Source organism: Cervus elaphus, chromosome 19, assembly GCF_910594005.1.
Source record: "Cervus elaphus chromosome 19, mCerEla1.1, whole genome shotgun sequence".
Taxonomy (NCBI): Eukaryota; Metazoa; Chordata; class Mammalia; order Artiodactyla; family Cervidae; genus Cervus; species Cervus elaphus.
The window spans coordinates 46,467,287-46,487,534 of record NC_057833.1 but is presented as its reverse complement, the minus strand read 5'-3'; the positions used below and the strand labels follow the sequence as shown (position 1 = coordinate 46,487,534).

Genomic DNA, 20,248 nt, shown 5'->3' with positions numbered 1-20,248 from the left:
AATATTTTTTTATTTAATGATGACCTTTGTGGCTAGATAGAATTCTTCCTTGTGAATATAGTAGAGATGAGCAAACATTTTTATGAAGGGCCTGGTAGTAAACATACTAGATTAGGGGGTCCATATGATCTGTGTTGCAATTGTTCAGCTGTGCTATTGTAATGAGAAAGCAGTCATAGACAGTATGTAAATGAATGGCATGACTGTTCCAATATCAACATGAAAGTTAGAATTTTACATAATTTCTATGCCGTTAATATATCGTGTCTTTTTTTCATTTTCCTTAACCATTTAAAAATGCAAAAACCATTGTTAGCCCATTGGCCATCCAAAAACAGGTAGTGGGGCTGGATATAGTTTGTGGGTTACAGTTTTCTGACCTTGTTCAGTTCAGTTCAGTCACTTAGCCGTGTCCTTTTGCGACCCCGTGGACTGCAGCATGCCAGGCCTCCTTGTCCATCACCAACTCCTGGGAGTTTATCCAAACCCATGTCCATCGAGTCAGTGATGCCATCCAACCACCTCATCCTGTCGTCCCCTTCTCCTCCTACCTTCAATCTTTCCCAGCATTGGGGTCTTTTGCAGTGAGTCAGTTCTTCGCATCAGGTGGTAAAGTGTTGGAGTTTCAGTTTCAACATCAGTCCTTCCAGTGAACACTCAGGACTGATTTCTTTTAGGATGGACTAGTTGGATCTCCTTGCAGTCCAAGGACTTTCAAAAGTCTTCTCCAACACCACAGTTCAAAAGCATCAATTCTTCTGCACTCAGCTTTTTTTATAGTCCAACTCTCACATCCATACATGACTACTGGAAAAACCATAGCTTTGACATGACAGACCTTTGTTGGCAAAGTAATGTCTCTGCTTTTTAATATTCTCACCTTGGATATACCATAATTTAACTTTACCCATTAATGGACTTTTAAGTAATTTCCCTGTTTTTGACATGAAATGTAGCATTATATAGTGATCATCCTAATGAATAATATGATGATTTCCTTCAGATAGATTAAGGCAAGCAGTTACTTAGAGGATTTAAGCATTTATTGAGACTTTTTAAAAAGTATTGTCAAGTTATAAGGGTTACACAAAATTTTCACTAATAGTGTGTGTGAGTAACATTTTTACATCTTTTACCAACACTGGGTGTTGATTTTTCCCACTCTACCCATAATTTGATAGATAGAAAATTTCATCTCATTGTTTAATTTTGCATTTCTTTGATATGAATGAGCATGATTGTCCCCCTCCCGCCCTCCCCCCCCCCCCTTTTTTTCTTGGTCATTTATGTTTTCTGTTTATGTCCTTTGTCTCTTTTCCTGTTGGGATCTTCATGTTTTTCATATTAATTTGTAACATCTCTTACCTATTAAGACTATTAACCCTTTGTCATATGCTTTTTCCTAGTTTATTATTTATCTTTTAATACACTTCCTATGTATTTTGATGTGTAGGCATATTTTACATTGATGTGTAGGCACATTGATGTGTAGGCATATTTTACATTTTTATGTACTTGTAACTATCCTTTTTTATGTATAATTATATATATGTATATAAATTAAGCATAATTAAAAAAAATCATATTCACGAAGTTGTACAACTAACATTATCTAATTCCAGAATCATCTTTTAGTGAGCTTTGCCCTTTTGTCACTTTTGTCCCTTTGTTTTTTATTTTATTGGTTTTTCTCTTTCAAAATAATTTCTTTTGAAGGATTCTTGAGTATTAAGGACCTTATGACCTATTTTAGATTTCAGAGAATTAAACAGATGTCTCTTTTTGCTAAAAATAACATGGCTGTTCAGAGGATGCTTTCAGTCCTATGACTGAGTTGTTTAATTCCTTCTAATGTGAAAACTTAACTAATAAAAATGAGTGTTTTTTTTCTCTCATGAATAGTTAAAATTTAGGAAAACAGAAAAAAATCTTAACCCATTAATGACAGTTTTGCATTTGGGGAATGAATATAACAAAATCTCCTTATTGGTGAAGCCTGTTGCCTCATTTTATTTTGGTATTTTGAGAAAAAAATGAGCATTCCCCTATTTCATGTTATGTTTAGTGATCTACAGGTTGTTGTAAAGTGTTTGTGATTGTTTTGAGAGCTTCTTATATCACCTTCTAATCTTTTGATGTTTTATTTGTAATTTAAGATTTTGCCAGTGAGTTTGGTTGAAAGATACATAAACATTTTATAATGTACCTGGAAAGATGGTGACACTATTGAAAACTTGATTTTTTTGAATTATTGCAACCTTTTAAGAAAAATGATTCAGCTTAATTTTAAATGGTTTGATATTTTGTGCTCTGGTGAAATAATTTTTTAACAGTACATAGGAAGTTTCAGAATATTTATTTAAGAATTGATTCAAAAATGATGATCATTTTTTCCTCCTTTAGATGTTATCCTTTATGTATGCCCATTTGGCTTTCTTCCATCAAGGATATGATCTATTTAGTGAACTTGGGCCCTATATGAAGGATCTTGGTGCACAGGTAATGTGCTGTACTTCTTGTTTCTGTATTATATACCAATATCTGTATTTTTTTTTAAAAAAGTGTATACATTTGACATTTTCATTTCAGGTATACAATAAAATAATTTAATATGTTAGTATGTATATACTGCAAAATGATCATCACCATATAAATCTAGTTAACATCTACCTTACACAGTTACACATTATTTTTTCTGATGAGAACTTTTAAGATCTACTCTCTTAGCAACTTTCAAATATATAATACAGTATTTATCTTTGACATCCCCAGGAGTTGTTTATTTTACAGCTGGAAGTTTTGTACCTTTGACCCCCATCTCCCATTTTGCCCACCCCCAAAACCCACCTCTAGCAATCTCCAATCTGTTCTATTAGTTCTAATTTTTTTTAATTCCATTTATCAGTTCGTTACGATCACACAGTAGTTGTCTTTCTCTGTCTGATTTATTTAACTTAGTGTAATGCCCTCAGGATCCATCCATGTTGCAAAAGGCAGCCTTCCCCCTTTTTTATGGGTGAATAATACTGCATTGTATATTTATACCACATTTTTGAATTCATCTATTGATGGACACTTAGGTTACTTTCATATCTTGGCTAAGTAATGCTTCAGTGAGTGTGGGTATGCAGATACCTTTTCGAGTTAGTGTCTTCATTTCCTTCAGGTAAATGCCTATGAGTGGAATTGCTGGATCATATTGTAGTTCTATTTTCATTTTTTTGAGGAACCTCCATACTGTTCTTAATAGTGGCTGCACCAATTTCATTCTCATCATCAGTACACATCCTTGACAATCTTGTCTTTGATGACAGCCCTTCTAACAGATGTGAGGGGATAGCGCGTTGTGGTTTAAATTTGAAGTCTTTCGTGATTAGTGACTTTTGGTCCCTTGTTTGCCATCTGTGTGTTTTCCATGGGAAAATGTCTGTTTAGGTCTTCTCCTCATTTTTTAATTGGATTTTTCTTTTTTTTTTGCTGGTGCATTGTCAAGTTCTTTATATATTTTAGATATTAACCTCTTATGAAATATACGATTTGTAAATATTTTCTGCCATTTGGTAGGTTTCATTTTCATTTTGATGACGGTTTCATTTGCTGTGCAGAAACTTTTTAGTTTGATGTAGTTTGAGTTGTTTGTTTTGTTGTCTTTGTTCTAGTACCTGTGTTTTTAAAGAGATTAAGCAAATTGGGAAATTTGACATTTAGTTTATTTAGTGTAGAAGTTTGGTGTTTTTATAGCAGATTTATGTGAGTCCAGTGTGTAACCAAAAATGAGATTAAAGTTAAAGAATATGTTGTAGATAGTTACATAAGGGTACTGAGAAAAAGAATTTTAAAACAAAGTATTTGTTTTACAGTATACATAGCTGGATTTATTTTTTTGATTCTTACATTTAGATTGTTGAGTTACTGTCCTAATTGGTATTTTAGTTTTAACTCTTTTTTTATTTTCAAAGATATTTGCGTTTTGCTACTTTGAATAATAAAATTTTATTTTTAAAGTATTTATTTATTTATTTGACTGCCCTGGGTTTTAGTTGTGGCAGGAATATGGGACCTAGTCCCTGACCAGGGATCAGATCCAGCCCCCTGCATTGGGAGCATGGAATCCCAGCCACTGGACCACCAGGGAAGTCCCTGAATAATAATAAAGTTTAGAAATTTAAGATTAAAAGACTCTAGGTAACTTTTTCATTATATATACACATAGACATGCATGAACTATATATAAGAATATTGTATAGAAATTTTATTATGTCCAAATTATTTTTGATTATCTGATGAGACCTTCAGGCTTCCCTGATGGCTCAGTGGTAAAAAGTCCACCTGCCAATGCAGGAGAAACAGGATCGATCCCTGGGTTGGGAAGATCCACTGGAGAAGGAAATGGCAACCCACTCCTGTATTCTTGCCTGGGAAATCCCTTAGACAGAGGAGGCTGATGGGCTCCAGTCCATGGGGTTGCGATAGAGTCGGACAAGACTGAGCAACTAAACAACAATAGCAACAGTCAGAATTTCATGTTAAATCTGTTCCCAGACATTCTTTTTTGTTGACTGGTGAGTTTTCTGGATTTCTGTCAATTTTCAATTGGTTTTCTTTCCCAAAATGGTTCAGATTACTTTTTGAGGAAAGGGATTAAGGATGTAAAATAGAATTTAGAGAAATGGGGAAAAAGTAAGAGCAGAATGATAATTGCATTCATTGACCAAAAATAAATACGGTGCATGCATGTGTGTGTGTTTGTGTGTGTTGAGCTGTTGTGGGGGAAAGGTGGTGTGTAAGGTATATGTCATGAATTATAGAATTGCTCTTCCCTGCCTCTACAGAGCTTAATCTACTGGAAGAAAATAACAGGTTACCACACTGTTAATCTCTGTGCTAAGTGCCCTATCTGGGTATATAAATTGAGATTAGATTTTGTTTGCATGTGATAGAAGACCACAAACAGCAGGAGCTTTAAACAGGATAGAATTTCATTGCTTTTATGTAAAATCAAAGGTCTAGTATAGTGGTCACTTAATCTGTAGGGACCCAGGCTTATTATATCTTTGGATTCTACCTAGTGGTTCAGAGTGGTTTATCAGGCTTTAGCCATCATATCCAAATTGTAGCCAATAGGGTGGAGGGGAAAAGAAAGATTTGTTCCCTCTCTTTCAGCATAGTTCACAGGAATTGTATATGCCACTTCTGCATATGTTCCATTGTCCCACTAGCTTCAAGGAAAGCTGGGAAATAGTGTTAATGCAGGTAACCATGTTAACCTACTAGAATTTGGGGATTTTGTTGTTAAGAAAGGAAGAGAGAATGGGTATGGGAGATAGATAGCTGTCTCCACCACATGTGTTACTGCAACATATAGGTAGTATATCCAACCCAGATTTGGGAAGAAGACAGGACCTTCCCAGGCCCTTGGTGTTGTGTGTAAGTTGCTCAGTTGTGTCCGACTCTGCGACCCATGGACTGTAGCCCACCAGGCCCTGGGCTCCTCAGCTACTACTCGAAAGTCCGTGGAATTCTCCAGGCAAGAATACTGGAGTGGGTTGCTATTCCCTTCTTGAGGGGATCTTTCTGACCCAGGGATCGAACCCGGGTCTCTTGCATTGTGGGCAGATTCTTTACCATCTGAGCCACCAGGGAAGTCCTCTAGGTACTCCCGACATCATAGTAAACATTAGATTTTACCCTCATCTTACATTAAGTATAATATAAAAAAAATGCATTGGATTGTAGTTGACTAGTGTCAGTAATTGTATATTTTGACATTGATTAATTTCAGTTTTGCAGTTTTTACCGTCCAAGGTCTCAAGTAATTTTGCGCGTCCCTGAGAAGCATCTAAACTCTAGTGCTTATAGTGTTTGCCTGGTTGAAGGTGCTAGCTTATGGTATCTGGAACTACAGTCATGGCAGTAGGGGTGGAGATAAATAGATAGACTTGAGGAATATGTAGTCAATTCGAGAGTGGAGGGACATGAGAAGTTGAAATGTGTTGAATTTGGGAATAAGTGGGTATATCTAGAATTCAAGAGAGAGAAACATTAAGAGAGTCGATAGTATATAATTGCTAATTGCAGTCACAGGAGTGTGTGAATTAAACCAAGGAGAGTTAATAGATATATCAAAAACATGAACCTATTTAAAAAAAAGATAAGTGACCAAGCACCATGCCCAATACTTTTAATTTTGTAAATTAAGGTCAAGGTCCACAAGTGTGGAATAAAAGAGAATTTGACTTGGGACAGATCCCTCAGAATGACCTACTTTTAAGAAATGGCTAGGTAAGAGGGCTCCGTGAGAACATTGATGGGAGAGAGGTGGAAAACCAGGAGACCATGGTAGCAAAAGACAAGGAAAGTGTGTCTCAAAAAGATGGGGGTGGTTGTCAGTTCAATGACTGGAAAGAAGGTCGAGTAAACCTAGGACTGAGAATTGCCTCTTAGATTTAGCAACAAGAAGGTTATTTGTTACTTCTGTCAGAGTTGAGGGTCTAAGAGGTAAAAGTAAATTACCATGGATAGATGAATATGATATGGGTAAGTGGAGAACAGGGAGAACTTTTTAAGAAGTTGTATTGTGAAGGAAAGAGAGAGAAGTTGGTAACTAGAGAGAGGAGTGTGGGTTTTAGGAAGATTTTATTTAAGGTGTTATTCTATTTATTAAATTTGCACAAATTTAAAACAAGTGGGAATGGGATAATTTGAAAAGCAAAAAAAGTATTGAAATTTGAGGTGGTAGGAGTGGATGAGATTCAGAATATAAGTAGAGGATTGGGGGCACCTGGTTAGTTACAGCGTCTATTAGCCTCATATGTGCAATACTAATAGAAACACAGGACACGTGCTGCTTTGCTCCAGTTCCCTTCCTGATCCAGTATCCAGCCCCTAGAAGACAGGACTGCCAGCCTTTGCATCTCTCCAACTCATTCGTCCTCCAACACTTCACCGTGTTGAAAGATATCTTTTTCTATATACGTTTGCCCCGACAGAGGGAGAAAGAATTTTCTCTCTTTTCTGCTGTAACAGCAGTGGAGTGGGATACAGTTGAGAAATTTACTACCAATTTGACAGTTTACTACCATCACTGGCATTGTAGTGCTGGTGTGGAAGGCGTGTGCATGCAAGTTTTTAAATATCGGTTTGAATCTTGGAAGTGCCTTCTACTGCAGTTCAACCTGAATGTATGAAAAACATTTATATGTCATTCAGTTAAAGGCTGTAAAACCAGGGTATAATGATTATTCCACTCATTCACCATAAGAAACCATTGAGGACAAACATTTTCCTAGTGCAGCATTACCCGTTAAATCAGTGTGACATGTCACTATGGTGTGTATGCCTTAGATCCCAAAGTAGAGTAGTATAGTTGCCATCTAAATAAAGTATTTTGTAGTAGTGATAGTTCTGTTTCCATATATTTTCTTTTGGTTTATTATTATTATTCAGTGATAATTAAGATTCTGTGGCCAGAATTAGTCTCCTGTAGGGAAAAAAACACCATTTGTGATAGTCAATAAACACCGCATAGTCTTTTAAGAAGGCCTTTTTCAGTTTTGTTCTTAAAGGATATAAATGAAGTCATTTGGACATTTACTACTTCATCTTTCCCCATAGTTTGTTGATATCAACATATTTATTAATTTATCACACATTAGTCAGTTCAAGATGATGGGTGTTCAAAGATGAAATGGCGTACATCACAGTTTAGGATAGTAGACACACCTAATGGAGTATTTTATCTATTTTCTTTTGAATTCTTAATTTTGCATTGGGGCGTAGCTGATTAACAATGTTGTGATAGTTTCAGGTCAACAGTGAAGGGACTCAGCCGTACATATACACGTATCCATTCTCCCTCAAACCTCCCTCCCATTCAGACTGCCAAGTAACATTGAGCAGAGTTCCGTGTGCTATGTATTAGGTCCTTGTTGGTTAACCATTTTAGATGTATTTTAAATATATTTAAATATTTTAAATATAGCAGTGTGTACATGTCCATCCAAAACCCCCTAACTATCCCTTCCCCTGAAAATAAGTTCATTTTCTAACTTTATGAGTCTCTTTGAGTATTTTAAACCTAATTGTTTGTTACTTCAGCAAAGAGGAATTCAAGAAACTAGTGCTTTTGTCATAAAACTGGAAATCAGGTATTTCTCTTCTGATGGAAAGGAACAAGAATGAAATGGGATTTTATGATTTCATAAGTTTTTACAATTTTTTTAAAAGAAAAATTAATGATTTTATACCTTGACCTAAGGAATGACTTCCTTCCTGTTCTACTCTATTCTATTTTCTTTCTCTTTTATCTGTTGAGTCATTTTTTCTACCTTTTAGATTTTATTATAATACTAGGAAGCCAGCTTGAAAGCATCATGCATCTTGAGTGATTGGAAGTGTCTGTTATGTTGAACTTGTGAGTGCCAGCACACATTAAATTAGTTGCTAGATTTTGCTCTTTGGAGAAAAAAAAAATCACCAGTATATCTTCTTTCTGTCTTTGATAGTAACTGCTAGAATTGCTGAGCGTATCAGCTGGCCATTTAATCTAGAGTCATTCTCCTTAATTAAAGGAGTGAACTCGTTATCATTGTTGTACCCTAGACAAGGCCACCTGTCACAATTGCTTGACATGTGATTGTTCTCAGAAACATTTTCCCTAGAGGAGTTTTAGACATTCTCAAAGAGGATATGAAACCAGAAAAAAAAGAACTTTCATTTTATGGTTGTAGCCAAAATGCCTTTTTAGGTAAACCTAAGTTGACTGACTTATTTGGAATATGATTTTTGAAAAGTAATTGTATCTTTCTTTTTCAACTTTTAAGTCTCTCTTATTTACTCTTTATTTTCTTTTGCAGTTGGACCGACTGGTTGTAGATGCAGCAAAGGAGAAAAGAGAGATGGAGCAGAAACACTCCACCATTCAACAGAAGGTACTTGAGGGGAGGAGTTAGAGGAGATTAATTCCCTTTTTATACAATTTTTTGATTATTGGTTTCAGCAAGGTATCACATTGAAGTAAGTTCTTTGAATTACCTTAATAATTAAATTGTATAGATGAATTCCTCCATTTTTGTAAAACACAAAATATTTTTCCAGTGTTGAGGTATGTATTTTATTTTTCTTTTATATCAAAATATTTGAGAGCCATGCTCTTGAACAAGTTTATAAAAAAGTCAGTCTCTTAGGGCCTTAACTGATTTAAAAGTGGCCCTTGCATGCTAAGTCACTTCAGTTGTGTACAACTCTTTACCACCCTATGGACTGAGGCTTGCTAGGCTCCTCTGTCCATGGAATTCTCCATGCTAGAATACTGGAGTGGGTTGTCATTTCCTTCTCCAGGGCATCTTCCTGACCCAGGGATTGAACCTGCGCCTCTTAGGTCTCCTGCGTTGGCCAGTGGGTTTATTACCACTTGGGCCACCTGGGAAGGCCCTTAGTTAGAGTTTAAAATGCTGCTTATAGTTTCAGTTAGGATATCACCAGGGCTTCCCAGGTGGGGTGAGTGGTAAAGAACCCACCTGCCAGTGCAGGAGACACAAGAGACGTGGGTTTGATCCCTGGGTCAGAAGATCCCCTGAAGGAGGGCATGGCAACCCACTCCAGTATTCTTGCCTGGAGAATTCCATGGGCAGAGGAGCCTGGCGGGCTACAGTCCATAGGGACACAACGAGTCATACGTGACTGAAGCGACCTAGCCTGCATGCATGCAAGATATGACCAACCCCTGTAAACACATGTGTGTGTGTTAACTAGCAATTTCCAGCTTCAGTCTCTCTAAGGCAACACTTACCCTCTCAAGTGATGCTGAAGTTTCACTTGCATTTCTTGTTAACTTACCTAAGCCTAGGTAAGGTAATATCTGAAAAATATGTATTTAAAAATGAAAATTTTAAAAAAGGATTTAAATGTAAAACCAGGTTTTATTTATTTGTGCTAAAAGCTTTGAATATGATATACCTGGAACTCAGTATAATAGTATTTTATATAGTCATCAGTGTGGTTTTTTTTTTGGTGTGTGTAGTCATCTGAAAATAAAAGGATAGAACCGGCGTTGAATGTGTGTAAAAAAATATGTGAAAAGATGTCTTCTGTACTTACCTGGCAGGAGCAATACCACGATTATGAGGGTGGTTTTCCCAAGGGGAGGCTTCTCCATCCCTCTCCTGCAATTTCCCCGAATGTGGGAAACATGACTGCATGATTTTTGGTCATGGGGGACTGCCGTCATAGCCTCCAAACCTGACAAAAAAGATGTCATCTAGTATTGCTTTAAGAAATCTATCCTCTAGGTATTGAGCAGTCAAATCAACTTTTGTTATGGTTTATTCAGAATTTAAAATGCCAGTAAACTAGATCTAATATAGAAAATGTCAGTGAAAAAAAAATGAAAGTGAAATCAGTAATAAAAGTTAAATTTTTCTTGGTGATGGGTTGTTAATACTCAAAGAGAAGCATTTTTTTAAAAGGGGAAGATTTTTTACCAGATAATGTTTAATTCATTTCTTCTAGTTATAGTCAGGTAAGACTGCCTCCATGTTTTATTTTGTTTAAAGTTAGAATCACTTTTGGTTGGATAACTTGTTTTAATGACATTACTATGGAAAGATTTTTAAGAATTGGGACCAATCATTTATAATTAAAATGAGAGGTCATGATACTTAGAAGCATGTGACTGTTTAAACTGAATTATTTAATGAATATTATGCATCTATTAATATGTTTCCCTATTGTATATCAGTGTCATACTGAATGTCCAAGAGTAGTAGATTATTAAATCTGATTAATGAATTGGATTTTAAGTAGTGGTTAGTTATTGTTTTCCTTAAAGAGAGTAATGCTGTTTTTGCTTATTATGAACACTTAACCTTTTTTTTTTGCCCTTAAATGCTGACCCAAGGCTGCATTACAGGTAAAAAAAGGAAAAGACCTAATCAAACTAAAAAGCAAGGAAACGTATGTCTAATGTAATTATTTAGATTTTTTGGAATTGAAATAGATCAGTTGAAGAAAGAGTGGTGCTGTGCACATTCATGTACATGCCTTTTGGATATGTGCACGCATTTCTGACAGATTTAGACCTAGGAATAAGATTGCTGGGTCATAGCGTGTGTGTATGTGTGTGTATATGTTCAAAGTTAGTAGATAATGCTGTTATTTTTCAAAATGTTATACCATTCCTGGTAAGCAGAACTGTGTGAGAGTTTCCATTGCTCTTTGCCACCTCATCATATTGTGAGGGTTTTCAATTTTTTTTGCCTATTTTGGTGAGTAGATATGGACATCTTGTGGTTTTAATTTATGGTTTAGTCACTAATGACCTTCTCCGATGTCTATTGGTCATTTGGATATCCTCCTTGTTAAATGTCTGTTAGTCTTTCTCTCACTTTTCCATCAGGTTGTGTAACTAACTGTTGATCATATCCTCAAATATTCTAGACGTTAGTCCCCCTTTGGGGTATATACATTTTAAATTTTCACATAGTTTTAAAAATACCTTTTCTGTTTGGTGCCTTTTGTGTCCTTCTCAACCCGAGATCACAACAGTGTATCTCCTGTAAAATCTTGTGTTTGTGTGAGCATGCTAAGTCGCTTCAGTTGTGTCTGGTTCTTTTCGACTCAGTGGACCGTAACCTGCCAGGCTCCTGTCCATGGGAATCTCTAGACAAGAATACTGCAGTGGGTTTTCATGCTCTCTTCCCAATCCAGGGATTGAGTCTGTGTCTTTGGCAGGAGGATTCTTCTTCCCACTAGCACCACCTGGGAAGCTTTGCTTTTTATATCTAGGCCTTTAATCAGTCTGTAATTGTGTGTGTGTGTGTGTGTGTAGTTTGAGGTAGAGATCCAGTTTCCTTTTATTTTCACATTGGTAGCTAAATGATCTAGATTCGGTTATTAAAAAGCTTGTTTTTTCCCCAACTACTCAGTGTTGTATACTCTTTTATATAGGACATTTCCATACATGTGAAGTCTGTTTCAGACTCTCTATTCTGTTTCATTGGTCTTTTTGTCTTAAATACACCAATACCATGCTATCTTAATTGTTTTAGCCTTAAAGCATATCTTGGTAATCTGACAAAGCAAAGCCTCCTACCTGCCCTTCTTCAAAGTGAATTGCTAAAGTTCTGTATGTCTATATAAATACAGTGGCTTTTCAGGTTGCATAAAAATAGCTTTGCATTGGATCTGTGAATGAATTTGGGGAAGAATTAATATCTTTATTTTAAATGTCTTCCAGTTCATGAGCTTTGAATATTTCTCTGTTCATTTGTTTTTTAAAATATCCTTCATAAAATTTCATCATTTTCTTTATCTTTTGGTAGGTGTATTTCTAGATACTTGTATTGGAAATATTGTTGTAAATGTTATCTTTTAAAAATATATTTTCTCACTGTTTACTTTTGTTGTCTATTAGAATAAAATTTGATATTTGCGTGTTGATTTTTTAACCAGTAGTAGTCTTTTTAAGCTCTCTTTACTACTACTACTAATATACCTCTGAATTCTTTTGGATGTGAAGTGAACAGTCACATCATCTGCAAATAATCCTTTCCTTTTTGTTTATCTTGCTGGCTAGGACTTTCAAAATAATCTTGAATCAAAGTGCTTATAGTGGTCCTTCTTGTCTTGCTTGCAATTTCAAAAGGGAAAATTTCATTTGAGTCCCTTCATTGTCTTGCCTTATATTCCTTGGGCTCCACACCAAAGCTTCAAGTTCTCCTGATAAGACAAACCTCTGATGTTGCAAAGAAATCTTTGGAATGTTGCCAAACTTGATTATATCTATTGCTGACATAATTTTGTCAGCATAATTAAATAAAAGCTCCAAATAAATTTTAAATGAAGGAATTAAAATTTCCTTGATTTCCCACCCCCCCCCAAAGTAAAAGCAGAAAGAAATGTAGCAGTTTATTTACAGATTATTTCATTTGATTATTTTGGATTATCATGTCCTTCATGATTAAGTTTTGAGATATATCAGCAGTGTTTGCGTGTAATTCTGAAGTGTACCTGCTTCCTTTTCCCATCATCATGGACTCTCAGATTTAGAAAGCTCTTAGGTGATTATCACTCTGCTCCCCCAGTGCAGAACCCCTGCATTCCAGTGTTCTTGGCAGATGGTCATCCAGTCTCTACCAAAATCTTTCTCAAGTTGGAAAGTCTACTCCTCTCTAATAGTATAGCATTCTAATTTTGCTTATTGGTCCAGAAGTAATTTTGAAGTTTCAAGACTGATTTTTTAGAATTTTCAATTTGGACATCACAATGATTTTTCAGTTTTGCTGAAATTACTTTGGAAATTCACCAGGAAATATTTTAAATGTAGAATTTCTGATTTTAAAATTTAGTGGCTCCTTGGAGGAAAATTGAAAGTTTGAATTGCTTTCAAGTGAAAACGAGAATGGTTAGATGATTGAAGATAACTATGAGTGATTTTATAATCCTTATAAAAAAGTGAGCTTGGAATGCCTTCTTCACACTGTGGTGGTGCTTCTTTGCAAAAATAAACTTTTTGTAATTCTGTTTTTGAACCCCCAAATAGTGGAGTTATTGTTTCTACCAAGAACAGTATAACAGTATAAAACTACCATAATAGTAATAGATTTAGAAAATAGTGGTAGATTTAACTAATCCCAATTAGAAATACATATATTCCTTTAAAAAAAAATTGTTAGTAGACACATCAATATTGGGATTAAATGAAAACATTTAAAACAACACCCATAGAATATCACGTTGTTCCCTTTGTCTATTTTTTACATATTATTTTGTAAATATGTAAAATGTAAAAAATTATTTTAATCACAGTGTGTACATTTTATTTATCCAGGTTATATAATTTATAAAATTTTTATATTTGTTTTTCTCTTTTAATGTGTATTCTGTATAGTTGTTTGTATTATTGCATAATAGTCCACTGAATTACAATACATTAATATGTTGAAGCATTCTTCTATTATTGAACATTTAGGCTTCTCCTTATGAATGTTGTTGATAAAACTATCCTAATACAATGCTTTTCTACTGTTTGAACTGTTTCTCTAGGATAGATTTGTCTAGGGAAATCAGTAAAAACCATACAAACTTTTTAATGTGTTATTTTGTTTAGGATTTCTCCAATGATGATTCAAAGCTAGAATATAACGTAGATGCTGCAAATGGCATTGTTATGGAAGGTTATCTGTTCAAACGTGCCAGCAATGCCTTCAAAACTTGGAACAGGTAATATATTTCAAATGCCAGTCTTGCTCTTTCCATATCCTCTGTTTTCTGACTTTCTCTGGGGTTTAGTGACTCTTTCCTTCATAATTCTCTACATTCACAGTCCCTAGTAACTTTTCTGAACTACGTGTATTGGAGATAAGTTGCCCCTCTAGGAAAAAGGCCTTAAGAAGCAAGTGAAAAATAACACTAGCAAATCTAAATTGTAAAATTTAAGCAAAGTTTAAATCAGGAAGCAAGAAGAGTTTTTATAATGCTTGGTTTGTAATGACTAGGTTACTACAATGAATAAGTTTTTAGATGTGAGCTTCCTCTGATATTTGCTATGAAATAGATCTGATTGCAAGTTATATATTGAGTATAATGGATGAATAGGACAAGTGGGCTTTTTTCCTTTTTTGGGTTCCTCCTTTGTATGCGTGTTTATGTACATATTTACTTAATTTTGGCTTGTGAATCTTTAAGTGAGGTGATCCTGGTTTTTTGATCTTTTCAATAACTTTAACCAGGCTTTTTAGAATATGGGATGAGTTTTATGTGAAGTGTATGTGGCAGCTGGTACTCCTTTTTTCTTAACTTGATGCCTACTGAAAACTTAAATGTTTTTTCTAAACTGATTGTTTAAAATAAATGTTGATCAAGTAAATATCTTTTAAATGAATGTGTAAAATATTTTATTATATTTCTCATGTATTAATAAAGTGAAATCATTTCAGACATGAAGGCAAAAGGAAAGAGTGATTGTCTCTGGATCATCTTTCTGAATAGCAGTGATTAGTCTTTTATTCAAGGATAACTCCTTCGTGGAAAAAAAAAGAATTATTTTGTAATAGTTGAGAATAGTATCAGATTCTGGTTAATTGATTTAATTACTATTATATTATTGGTTGAATGTGTATATTTTATTTGCTACTTGAACAGGATATGAATTCACTTAATGATAGAGAAGATTGTTTTCTTTTTTAAAAAAATGGACATTAGCAAAATAAATAGAATTTTCTTGGTAAGTTTAATTTGGTATACATTTTTGCTAATTTAACTGGAAACGATTATGCTTGAATATTCAAAATATTGAAATGGATTTTTAGTGCACTTATTTTGAGTTCTTGGTGATGAGGTTATATTAAAAAAATATTTACTATTATTTTCAAATGTCATTTTAGTATCACTGTATCAATGTTATTTGTATCAATTTAGTGTCAGTGTCCTTGAGTATCTCCCTAGCATTTGATACTGTCAGATGTTTAAATGAGACATGGTGTGTTGTATTTGAAGTAATTGTTCTTTACCTGAGAATGAATATAAGTGGGAAAGAATGGTGATTGTATTTGATATTAAGTTTCTTTGAGTGATGTAGAACTTTAAAAATAATACTTGAGAATATAGGAGGATCTACTCAGATGGCCTGGATAAGAAAGAAAGTTTTAACTGTTGTAAAGTAAAAATGTAAAATTGAAATTTTGTTTTCTAAACTGTAAAAATTAAGCCGATAATCTTTTAAGCCTTTCCTGGCAAATTTCCCTGGCCAGAGTAGGAAATTAATATAAGAAATAGTATGATTGTCAAATTTTTTTAATAAAGAGTTTTCAACTAGTACAATTTCACGAGGTAATGTTAGAATTGAATTTTAACCTTCAGATTTCAAAACAACTTTCTTAAAATTTAACACAGGGAAAATACAATAAATCCATAAAAACCATACCATTATGTTAAGAAGAAATAAAATGAACTTCCACGGAGTACTCTTAATCAGAAATGCTCGCAGACTTAAAAATGAAGCACAGTAAGTGTTAGTGGAAAATTACATTCCCATTTAGGACAACAGAAGAAAATTAATTGATTCAAGCATGGATCTTTTTGTTCTCATATGTTTCATGAATTTTATTAATTGGCATAGACATTAAACCATAACTAAAATCAGTAGAGAATAGCTATTAAATTCTCAATTGCAGATATGTTACCTACCATTTGCCAAGTAAGAATGATAGTAACTTTGAAAATGATGCCACCTTTTAAAGGAGATGCCATTTCTATGTGGTAGGATAACAGTTATTGATTAAAATCATAGATTGTAGTTAACACCCTGATATTTAGTAAAGAAAATGGAAGTGCAGGGACGTGTTTGCTCATTCAAGGTCATATACTTGGTTTGTGACAAAATTGAGGCTCAAAACCTGGCATTTTAGGAAAGTTGCTATGAAAATGCCAAACAGTCTGTATTTTGATAAGATACAGCTTTGGTAAAAACAACAACAAAAATAGTTTAAAAACTATTTTTAAAAACTTTCCTAATGCATTTGCATTATTAGGAATAAATTATGAATAGCAAATTATTCATTTTCATACACCTTTAAAGAATATTTTGATGAAAACACTAATTAAAAGCAGACTTGTAAATAATATAGCATATAAACATAAGAAACTCTTGTCAAAGACAGAAGTCAGCAACCTTTTAACAAAAGTCTTAAATATTTTACAGGTTATAGGTCAATAACTATAAAAGGGAGAAGAAAGAGAAGTCTCTTAAGTGTTACTTAGAATTCTCTTCTGCATTTCAATTTTAAAAATTTGGAATGTATCAAAAATTTTTTTTATATGAGGTTACCAAAAATCTAGTCTCGGAAAATATCTGCAAATAATTTCCTTTTACCTATATATGATCTCAGACTCTTTCCTATTTGTCTAGTAAGTTCTATGTCCAGCTTAATTTAATATATTTTATTAGCCTCTGAATAAAAGACTGTGTATTTGTGATATTTGTGCCTTAGCTACAAAAATCCAGAAATTCAACTGTTCCAGCATACAGAATTTTTTCTGCCCACTTTTTTTTTTTTTTAAGGTTCTTTGTGGATTAGTTTTAGGAAACATACTTCCTTGTAGTCACTCTGAGAGGTTTCAGTCATATGATGACATTTGCTTTTGTCTATAGCTTTATGGACTAGAAGCACACATATTTCAGAGTCACCTTTTAAAAAAGATCTTCCTGAGAGAAATGTGAATTTGACTAGGAATTTCCAGTCAGTTTTAAAACCTGATGCTATACTTCATAAAATCTAAGTATATTTTGAAAGCATCATTCTATAATCTGAAATTTAACCAAAGAGATGGTATTTTTATGTGGTATGATTGAAATGGTGTAAGAAGTGAAATGTTTTATGTCTTATGTGAATTGTTGAGGTTGTTTCTCGTTGGTTTCAGATTTCTAATTTGTAGTGTCTCTTAAGATTTTTAAATGTCTGTAATATATATTTTTTGAAGATGTGGTATCTACAAAATAGTCTTTCCAGGCCATCTTCTCAGTGTGGCGACTTCATTTCAAGCTCAAGTCAGAGCTAGATGGATTACTAATACCTGTATTTTTCTTTTGCTTTTCATGATAAATTTAGAAAGTACAAAGGAACAATAAAAATAATTAAATATTAGCATTATTTAGTAATGAACTGTTAAAACTAATGAGGAAGTGGAATAATTAACACTGTGCTCGGTCTTTGTTAAATTGGAAAATGTAGCTAAAAGCATAAAATGCATTATACAGTATCTTAAAGTATTCTGTTTCTAGTACAGATAGAAATAAGAAGTGCATACATAGATTAAAGATAAACTCTACTTATGTGTGGCCTTAGAGTGTCTGCTATCGTTTGATGAAGAGAGGATGAGCCGGTGGGAGGAGCTTTTCCTTTTGAACTGTTCTCATTTGTTTCAGGTTTATGTAGACATAGCTGTAGTGATTGTTTTCTTTAATTTTTTAAGATGAGGAAAGGTACTATTTATATTTTAGAGCTATAATCATAGAGGTAGATAACTCCCAATAATAGTAAATTGTGCGAATACACAATATATACAGAATATACAGAATTTTCCCTGCCATAATGCTTTGAAGAATATTTTGAATATTTATAAAATATTAGCCTTTCAGATTCCTAAGTGTTGGAATTAGTTGTATAAATGCGTATATATATAATATCAGCAAAATGCAACAGATATTCTTGATTCTTTTGTTAGGTTATGAGCTTAAGCTGGTTCCTTTAATTCTTGCTTTATTTTCATATCATGCTAGTCCTTTGCTTATTTTGCACATTTGCGTTTTCATTCTTTTACCACCTTTCCCTTATGTTTTAATCCTGCCCCATTTTTTCACATGACAGGAAAAAGCCCGATCATATCAGGTACCAAATGGCTTCCTTCCCCTCACCCCTGCCTTACTCCAACTTCCTCTTTGGCACGAGAAAGCTCGTAATTAACCTGCATTTCAGTTGGATTACTTGCAATGGATATAAAGTCTCTTTATGTTTTAAATTGGGAAGAAAATGTAAACATCTTATTTGAGGAACAGAATTATACCGTTTCATTGCTTATATCCTCAATTTATTTTAATCTGGAAAGGAACACTTGATGTGTAAATAGTTGTCCAAAGAAGACATAGCTTCAGTAATACAGGTACTATGAGTATGTATGTATGTGTGTATGTGTACACACACACACATATATTTATATACACACACATATGTATATATGTAGGTATGTATTTTTTAGGGGAAATAAGCTAGTAAATGCTTTTTAAATTTTTGAAATAGTAGTTAGGTATTAGTCTCTTTGGTAATCACCTTATTAATTATGTTTAAAAGAAACATTGCCAATTCCTAGCTTTTTTGTTTGTTTTACCACTTTGGTCTTTTTCCTTGTGAAAACTAAATTGAATTTTAAATAAAGGAACATGTATATGTTCAAGCTTTTAATTTTATTAAATGTTAACTATTTGGCATCTATAGGAATCTGCACATGAACCCATCATTTGTATGGTTTTAGTGATAAAGCTTCTACTTTTAAAGATAAAGAGTGATAAAGATTTAAAAGTTTGGCTTTTACCCATGTTCTTGATTTCAAGTAAGTCCTGGGACTAGTGTTCAAAAATTGTAAAAGATACTTATTTTTTAATGTATTCCCCCTGAATTTTGTCGTATAGAGGCTCTCATTGATATTTAAAAACTAATATTTGTTTATGAATGAAAATTTTGGTCTAAAATTTTTATTATATTGAGTTGTCTCAATTTGAGATAGATATAAAGTGGTGTCTTAGTTTTCTTAAAACCTAAAAAATTTCACTTTTGAATACTTATATTTTGGCTTTTTGGTCAGTTTATGAATCTTGTAGAATATAGTATAGTTGTCAGCATAATGCTTTCCAACATTTGTCTTTTTTATTATTTAATTACCTTTTAAGGTATCTTCAAATTGTGGGTGACATGAGCTTGAAGTATTAAATATTTTTCCATATCTGGTAGACTGTGATATTTTTCCTTTTATTGGAGGTCTTAATAATAACTAGGATTATTCTATAGGAGCAAAGATTATATTTTATTTTACTTACCTGATAAAAGTCTTGATCAATGTAAATGAGTATAGTTAGCTCTTTTTTTTTTTTTTTAATGATAGAGGAGGGAAGATAGTATCATAAGACATACTGAGTTTAGCAATTAAAATTTTCTTCTACCCAGGATAGTTGTGATTTTTTTTCACTTAGGAGATGTCAAATTAAGATGAATTCATAGTGTCTTGAATTTATAATATAAACAAAAATTGATGATGTGAGAAAGTTCCTCATAAGCAGATAAATGGCAGGGGAACTAAGTTTCAGAAATATAAATGATCTATAAAGTTAATAATCAAACAGAATCTAACAAAAAAACCGTAAGTTTTTATCTAGTATTTTGTTTTTATGTTTAGAGGCTATTATTCTAAGATTCAGCAGGTCAAAAGAAATTTACTTTCTGATGACCTCAGAAGCATTAAAAGTTTACCTGGTTGCTTTTCCATTGTTCAGTGAAATTCTTTGTAGTTTTTCATCAAATTATATAGTATTACTATATATAAAACTTAAGAATTTTTATTAATATAGTTTACTTCAAATGATTTTTAAAATAATACATGAATCAGTATCAGAGATTATTTCCATTGCATGTCATCCCATGTGGCAGGGCTGCACCATTTTGTTTGTTTGGAGGTATTTCCTTTAACATTTCTAACCAAC

At 33.5% G+C, this 20,248-nt stretch overlaps 1 protein-coding gene and 1 pseudogene across 3 annotated transcripts in view; both read left to right on the top strand.

Moving 5' to 3' along the window:
* Window positions 1-20,248, top strand: part of ACAP2 (ArfGAP with coiled-coil, ankyrin repeat and PH domains 2) — a 156,359-nt gene that overhangs the window by 101,944 nt on the left and 34,167 nt on the right. For 2 of the 3 annotated variants that reach the window (XM_043873743.1, XM_043873746.1), the window contains 4 exons: window positions 2,404-2,499; window positions 8,856-8,930; window positions 14,108-14,220; window positions 18,366-18,386. In XM_043873743.1, the coding sequence (XP_043729678.1) occupies window positions 2,404-2,499; window positions 8,856-8,930; window positions 14,108-14,220; window positions 18,366-18,386 (305 nt within the window). The remainder of the gene's footprint in view (window positions 1-2,403; window positions 2,500-8,855; window positions 8,931-14,107; window positions 14,221-18,365; window positions 18,387-20,248) is intronic. The other variant, XM_043873744.1, reaches the window with a different exon arrangement.
* Window positions 10,091-10,237, top strand: LOC122676287 (annotated as a pseudogene).